Below are 8296 nucleotides of genomic sequence, written 5' to 3' on the forward strand. Positions count from 1 at the left end.
CTGGATAGTGACTCTCCTAGGTGTTGCTCTGTTACCTGCACGTAAATCAACCGAATCAGTAGAAAGGGAGCATGTTTCTTCCTTAAATGATGTTCGAGATTCGTCCTCGGAGAGGACTAACCGACGCCGATCTTGCCTTATACGTGAAATAGTTCTTTCAATCTCAGGATCAAATACTGGCAAGCTTGGATCAGGAAGTGAATGCATCATTCAATGAAAGAAACATGCAGCTCATAGTAGCAAAATAAAAATAAAAATGCAATTAAATAAATTCCAATCAATAAATTAGCACACTATTGCAACTCCCCGGCAACGACGCCAAAAATTGACGTAAGCGGAAATTGGCAGATTAAGAATTAATTAGAAAAGTGGCGTTGCAAGTACAGTTCTTAACCAGCGAAAATCCACTTATCAATTTAGAAAAGAGTTGTCACAATTTTTAGAAATAAAATACTGGGAGTATGAGTCCCAGGTCGTCTCTCAACGAGTTGCAGGAAAATGTGCTATTTTATCAATCAGAGGTTTTCCAAATGGGTTTTGAGTTTGATGAACAGAAAATTAAATTAGAGAATTTATATGATTTAAATAAAATCTTAACCGGGAGAAGATTAATTGGAAGTTCTATCCTGGTTGAAATTTTGTCAAGATCAATTAATAATTAGTCATTGTTTTCATTTAGTTAACCCTCAACGAATGAAGGAAAGTCAAATTAAAAGTCAACTTCTATTCACAAGTCCCAATCCTCTCTCTTGGGAAGGATTAGAGTTAGTGACTAATAAGCCAACCAACAATGAACCAATTACAATTGAACTTTTGAGTATTCCAACTCAAGGTTCTCCTTTTAATCAACTCCTAATCAAGTTGGGGAACTACTCCATCATCATAAATGTAGACTTCACAAAATCAACGGGAAAAATAAAAAGAGACATAATAAATAATAATGAAAGAGATTAATTAAAAGTAAAAATAGTCTTGTATTAATAAACTCTGAAAATAATCCAATATCAACTCTGGACAAATTAAGAATACGGAAGAGTAAATGAAAAGTAAATAATAAACTATAATGACCAGTTCCGGAGGTAGACTCTTCTCAAAAGCCAAAGCCAAAAATCTTCGAATCCTAAATCATGAATGTCAAAAGAGAAACCTAGGGGAGGAGTAAAATCAGATCTAAAAACTTGAAATTATGCGAAATGAATTGTTGTTTTTGTCTCTGCATGTTCCCTGGCTCTAATATGTGTTTCTGGGCCAAAAATTGAGTTAAAACGCGGCCCAGAATCTATGCCAGTGTCTTCTATAATTCTGCAGATCGCGCACGTCATGCGACCACGTCGTCCACGCATTCGCGTCACTCAGCGTTTCCCGTGCCACGCGTGCGCGTCGTCCACGCATTCGCGTCACTCGTGCTGCTTCCAATTCATGCGGTTGCGTCAGGCATGCGAGCGCGTCACTGTGATCTCCTCCATTTTGCGCGGTCGCGTGAGCCATGTGCCCGTGTCACTTATCGCTGGTCATCTCCTCAATTCCTTGTGTTCCTTCCATTTTTGCAAGCTTTCTCTCCATTCCTTACGCCATTCCTACCCTATGAAGCCTGAAACACTTAACACACAGATCACGGCATCGAATGGTACAAAGGAACTTAAAAATATACAATTAAAAGGTCTTCAGGAAGCAAGTTTTCAATCATGGAACATTTTTAGGAAGGAATTGTAAATACATGCAAATTATATGAATAAGTGGGTGAAGACTTGATAAAACCACTCAATTAAACACAATATAAATCATAAAATAATGATTTATCAACCTGTCATTTACCATTGGGACTGGAACACAAAGCCTTTTGGGCCCTCAAGCTACTAAACCTTGATAGCACCGCTGCTAGTGAAAAAAGGGTCTTGCAGCTGCAAGAACTGGAGGAGTTTAGGTCTCAAGCCTATGAAAATGCCAAGATCTATAAGGAAAAGGCAAAGAAAAGGCATGATCTCAATCTGGCACCAAGAATGTTTGAAGAAGGACAGCGAGTACTCCTCTACAACTCCAAACTGAGACTCTTCTGGAAAACTCAAATCAAGGTGGTCAGGACCCTTTCTTGTCACAAAGGTCTCACCTTATGGACACATAGAAATCATGGAAGAAAGCTCAAAGAGGACATTCACTATGAACGGAGAAAGGCTGAAACACTACCTAGGAAACATGGGGGAAAGCCCCAAACTGAAGTATAATCTCAACTAAGGGAGCAACCGTCGAGCTAGCGACGCTAAAAAAGTGCTTTGTTGGGAGGCAACCCAACTTGAGGTAGTTTTCTTTTCATGATTTTCTCAATAAAAGATACAAGTATATTTCTCTGAATTGTGAGGAGCTAAGTTTGGTGTTGCACACCAAAACAACCCAAAGGTGAATGTGTAATTCTAAGTTTGGTGTTCCACCAAAGACTTCAATCAAAAATCACATTACAACCCTTCAATGACAAATCGCTGACTCCAACAATCAGAAAAACTACTTGATATGTGTTTAGTTTCTAGTTCATAGCTGTTTTCTTAATAAAAGCACATGAGATTCCTTGCATGATTTCAAGCTACTGCAGTAGGCAAGGAAATAAGTTTGGTGTTCACACACCAACTTATGTTCAGAAAATTACAAGCATACATGCATGCTAACCATCTTTCAAGTGCTTGGGGTACAAAGCAACTTCCAAGAAATTGTGTTGCAGGAAATCAATCAATCACTTGGCGGAAAAAGCACACCCTTATTCAAAGAGAACAAAAGAGGAAGGCACAAAGGCTAAGGATAATGATGACAAGGAAGAAACAAGAAACAACAAGAGGTTGTATTGTACTTAACTGTCCCTGAATTGTAATGCTTAAGGTGGAAGTAGGATTTAATCCTATTTTCATGAACATTCATATTCTGCTTGTTTCTCTTTACTGATGTTTTGTTTGACTAGCTAAATTCCCAGTTGCATTTTCATCTTTCTTAATTGTGTGCTTGTCTTTTGAGCTAAATGAAAAGGGAATGTATGAAGAACAAGAGTGGAGTTCATATTGTGAAGAAAAGCCCGAATGTTTGTGGTGTGGTAATTGATTAGCTAAGTTGGTTCACCAACAAAGTATAAAGGCAATTATGCGTTTTGAATCATATGCTTGAAGCACATCATATGAGACTAGCTGAATAACAGGATCCTAATAAGAAAAAAAAAGAAAAAGAAAAGTTAGAATGTGAAATGGAAAGAAAAAAATAAGAAATAAGGTTAGGCACCAAAGGTTTGAAACTTGAGGCATGTGTCTGTGGTGCTCTTGTGCAAAGGATTTGCTTGGATGAATAAGTTCTCAGGAGTGCTTTATCACTTGGTAACTTGGGTTAACTAACCCGGGATTATCAATTGAAAATCCACTATCAAGAGCAACCTTGCTACAAAGCACTTAGTAACCCAAAGAGGTGCTGAACACCAAGCCCTCAAGAAAGAAAATAACAAACCATATGCCTGTGGTGTATATGTGCGGGGGAGAGACTTAAGGGAGTAGGTCCTTAGGGGTGTTTCAACACCTAGCACCTTGAACCAACTGGTTTGGGAGTGTTGGCTGAAAGCTTATCTTAAAGAGTCGCCCCCTCACAAAGTACTTAGCCTAAGAAAGCAATAAACCCTGAAAAAAATGGGGGGATCAATGAATAAGAGTCTCATAAGATGCAATCAAGTGAGTGTTCAAGGACATGATAAGGACCTGGAAACCAGCAAAGGCATGAACCTAAGTTGCTATGCATGAAACCCTATGAACCAAGGACTTAACTTCGATAATAAGGACTTGTTTCTCTTATTCTCTCATCCATCATTCTTATGTTTCAGTACTTGCTTAGGGACAAGCAAGCTTTAAGTTTGGTATTGTGATGCCCGGGCATCTTGGTTAGTTTCACTAGCCTTTTCTTTACTGTTTTTAGGTAGTTTCATGCATTTTCTTAGGAAATAAACAGGTTTGGGTGAATGTACACTTACACCTTGATTCAAGCAAACATTGTGAACTTTACATGATTTCATGAGAATAATGCATGAGTTGAATACCAATTTATATAATGCAAGATCTCATGACCTGAAACAAAGCTTTGATGCACCCTGTTTGTTTGATTTCAGGACAAAGGAAGCATAGAAGAACCACGTTAGTAGCCACGTTAGTATCACTAACGTGACCACTAACGTGGAAAGGGAGTAAGCTTGCAACATTAGTGGTGAAGTTATCACCACTAACGCCTTCGATAGCCATCACAACCCACGTTAGTTGCCACGTTAGCTACACCAACGTAGGAACTAACGTGGAAGGAAGAGGAAGCTCCAACATTAGTGGTAAAGTTAACACCACTAACGTTGCAAAGGCCACACATAACCACGTTAAGGGCCACGTTAGTGCTACTAACGTGAACTCTAACGTGGAGCAAAGAGGAAATCGCCAACGTTAGTGACACTAACTTTGTCACTAACGTTGGACCAGGCCAAGATTACCTGCGTTAGTGGCTATGTTAATGCCACTAACGTGAAGGGTAATGTGGAGCAAGGAATGAGATGCCAACGTTAGTGACACTAACTTTGTCACTAACGTTGGAGATGGCAAAATACACCCACGTTAGTAGCCACATTAACACCATTAACATCAGCACTAACATGGAAGAGAAGGAATTTTGTAGTGTTAGTGACAAAGTTAGTGTCACTAACGCCTTCGTGTCACGGCATGCCTACGTTAATAGTCACGTTAGTTACACTAACGTGGACCACTAACGTGGGAAAAAGGACAAGAATGTAGCACTATTGGCAAAGTTAGTGCCAATAACGCTGGTCACGTTAGTGCCATTAACGTTGGGGTTAATGTGGCTCAATTGGGTTGGGACGTTAGTGACAAAGTTAATGCCACTAATGTCTTCGAACCAGAATTTACACTTCACATTAACACTACTAACGTCCTGACTAACTGCATACCATGCCTGACTCACTCTTTTTCTGCAAGCAAAGCTGAGCCCACTGAAGATTGTAATTGCTTCAACTAAAGATCAAAGGCCCATATCCAAGACTTGAAGATCTAACTAGAAGATCAGAAGAGTAGTATATATAGGGGTAATTTTGAACTAGAAGGGGGTTGGAATTATTGGAAGCTACACTCTGTATATTTTACTTTACCTGCACTTTCTAGTTTATTTTAGAATGCACTTTTCTTTTTTGCTTTTCATTCCCAGAGCTATGAACAACTAAACCCCTTTTCATTGGGTTAGGGAGCTCTGTTGTAATTTGATGGATCAATTATAGTTTTCATTCTTCTTCCTCTTTCTTTTCTCTAGATTTTACTAGAAAGCTTTCGGTCTTCAACCAATTGGTTAGTTATCTTAGGAAAGAGACTCTCCATAATTGGATCTCCTCTGAGCCTCGGAAGAGGAATGAGGAGATCATGCTAGAAATGCTTTCTCATGTTGGACCGAATTGGGGTTTGGATGGATGTAGTGACATATAATCCTACCAACACTTTGATTTGGAAATACATGTGGTATAATCAGTGACCATACTTCATCTCTTCCCATAAGCAATTAAATCAAGGAATTGGGCAATTGTTCAAGCTTAGAGAGATTGGGTTGCCAAGGAATTGGGATCCAATCACCTAATATTGCCAAGGAGATCAATGAATGCATTGATTGAGGAAGATATGAAGATGAACTTGATCCAGAGAATGCAACATCTCCTAAGCCCAATGAATTCCCTATCTCTGATCTTACCCATTCTCTTTACTTTCTGTTATTTACTTTCATGCTCATCTCCCCAAGTCCCCTTTTAAGATTCTGCAACTTTACATTCCATGTCATTTACCTTTCTTGCATTTAAGTTTCTATAATTCTCAACTCAATTTGGCTTAGCTTGACTAGAACACTCCTCTAATTAAAATTGCTCGACCAATCAATCCCTGTGGAATTCGACCTCACTCTATTATGAGTTTTTTCTTGACGACAATTCGGTATACTTGCTGAGGAAGATTTGTTGAGAGACAAGTTTTCGTGCATCACTAATATACGCCGCAACGACCATTGCAGCTTGACGAAGAGAATATCAGAATCAAAAGGGCCATTGCACTACTAACGGGAAAATGCAATAAGGAAAGTTGTGCATTGCTTGCAAAGGCGGCCGACGCGGCCAAGACGGGGGAACCGTGTCAAAGTTACGTGTGAAGGGGCCACATACAACATTTTTTGGTCATGCATACTTCTATTCCCTTGTTTGAAATCCGATGCCCAAGAACAATGCCTTTAGTCACCATGAAGTGGCATTTTTTCCAGTTTAGAACTAGGTTTGTTTCTTGACATTTTTTTCAGAACTAGGGCTAAATGATCAAGGCAGGAGTCAAATGAGTCTCCAAAGACAGAGAAGTCATCCATGAACACTTCAAGGAACTTCTCTACCATATCAGAGAAGATTGATAACATACATCTCTGAAAGGTGGCAGGTGCTTTGCACAAGCCAAAGGGCATTAACCTGTAGGCAAATACGCCACATGGGCATGTGAATGCTGTCTTCTCTTGATCCTGTGGATCTACTGCTATTTGATTGTACCCAGAATATCCATCCAGGAAACGATAAAATGCATGCCCTGCTAGTCTCTCTAGCATTTGGTCAATAAATGGTAAAGGAAAATGATCCTTCCTAGTGGCGTTATTAAGTCTTCTATAGTCAATACACATACGCCACCCTGTAATTGTACTTGTAGGAATCAGTTCATTCTTTTCATTATGAACCATTGTCATGCCTCCCTTCTTGGGAACAACTTGGACAGGGCTCACCCAGGGGCTATCAGAAATGGGATAAATAATCCAAACCTCCTAGAGCTTAGTGACTTCCTTCTGCACTACTTCCTTCATGGCTGGATTCAGTCGGCATCATCCTCCAGTAGGATTTTATGCATGCATCGGATTAGGCTAATGCCCTTAAGGTCACTTATACTCCACCCAAGGGCAGTCCTATGTGTCTTATGCACTTGAATTAGTGCTTCTTCTTCCTGTGGATCTAAGGCAGAGCTTATGATCATAGCATAGGTATCTCCATCTCCCAAAAATGCATATTTCAGGGAGGATGGTAATAGCTTAAGCTCAAGCATTTGAGGCTTCTCCTTTTACTTAGGAGTTTCCAAAGGATCCTTTAAATCAGGCTGGGCATTAGTAAGGATGTCATTCAGCCCTTCCTTGAGACTCTCATCCATGTTTACTTCTTCCACTAGGGAATCAATGAGGTCAATACTCATGCATTCCTCTGGGATGTCTGGATGTTGGATGGCCTTTACAGCATTTAGTACGAACTTTTTCTCATTGACTCTCAGGGTTACTTCCCCTTTTTTAACATTAATGAGGGTTTGTCTTGTAACTAGGAAGGGTCTTCCTAGAATTAGAGATGCACTCTTGTGCCCTTCCATGTCCAACACCATAAAGTTAGTGAGAAAAGAAAAGGATCTAACCCTGACAATCATGTCGTCGACTACTCCTGTTGGTATCTTAATAGAACCATCAACAAGTTGAAGGCATATGCGGGTTGGTTTGACTTCCTCAGTCAAGCAAAGCTTCTTTATTAATGAAACAGGTATTAGGTTGATGCTTGCTCCAAGGTCACATAGAGATGTCCTTGTGCAAGCATTACCTAGAGTGCATGGTATTATAAAGCTTCTAGAATCCTTAAGTTTCTCTGCTAAACAGTTTTGAATGATTGCATTGCACTTTTCAGTGAGGAGGACTGTTTGTGTTTCTCTCCAATCATTCTTATGACTCAAAATGTCCTTCATGAATTTAGCATAAGAAGGTATTTGTTTAAGAGCCTCTGCAAAAGGGATCTTGATCTCTAATGTTCTGAGATAATCTGCAAAGTGGGCAAATTGTTTATCTTTTTTCACTTGACAGAGTTTCTGAGGAAATGGCATCTTAGCCTTATATTCATTCTTGGTTGATGAAGGCTGAGTGTCATGTGTATTGGAAGGGGGGTTGCTAGCTTGCTTAGGAGGGTTGTTATCAGTACATGACTGGCCTCCCTTGCTTGGGCGTTCAATGCCCTTGTTGCTACCCCTTCCTAACGTTTGATGAGTGGATAATTTATACACTTTTTGGCATTGTTTTCAGGTAGTTTTTAGTATAATCTAGTTACTTTTAGGGATGTTTTCATTATTTTTTATGCTAAATTCATATTTCTGGACTTTACTATGAGTTTGTGTGTTTTTCTGTGATTTTAGGTAATTTCTGGCTGAAATTGAGGGACCTGAGCAAAACTCTGATAAAAGGCTGACAAAGGACTGCT

At 39.5% G+C, this 8296-nt stretch overlaps 1 protein-coding gene across 1 annotated transcript; it reads right to left on the reverse strand.

The window, feature by feature from the left end:
• Positions 1–7130: 7130 nt before the first annotated feature.
• LOC107472238 (uncharacterized) lies at positions 7131–7925 on the reverse strand. Its single transcript, XM_016091778.1, has one exon. It carries the CDS (start codon positions 7923–7925, stop codon positions 7131–7133), a length of 795 nt encoding a protein of 264 aa, XP_015947264.1.
• Positions 7926–8296: the final 371 nt, after the last annotated feature.

This window comes from Arachis duranensis, chromosome 8, assembly GCF_000817695.3.
Source record: "Arachis duranensis cultivar V14167 chromosome 8, aradu.V14167.gnm2.J7QH, whole genome shotgun sequence".
In the NCBI taxonomy this organism is placed as follows: Eukaryota; Viridiplantae; Streptophyta; class Magnoliopsida; order Fabales; family Fabaceae; genus Arachis; species Arachis duranensis.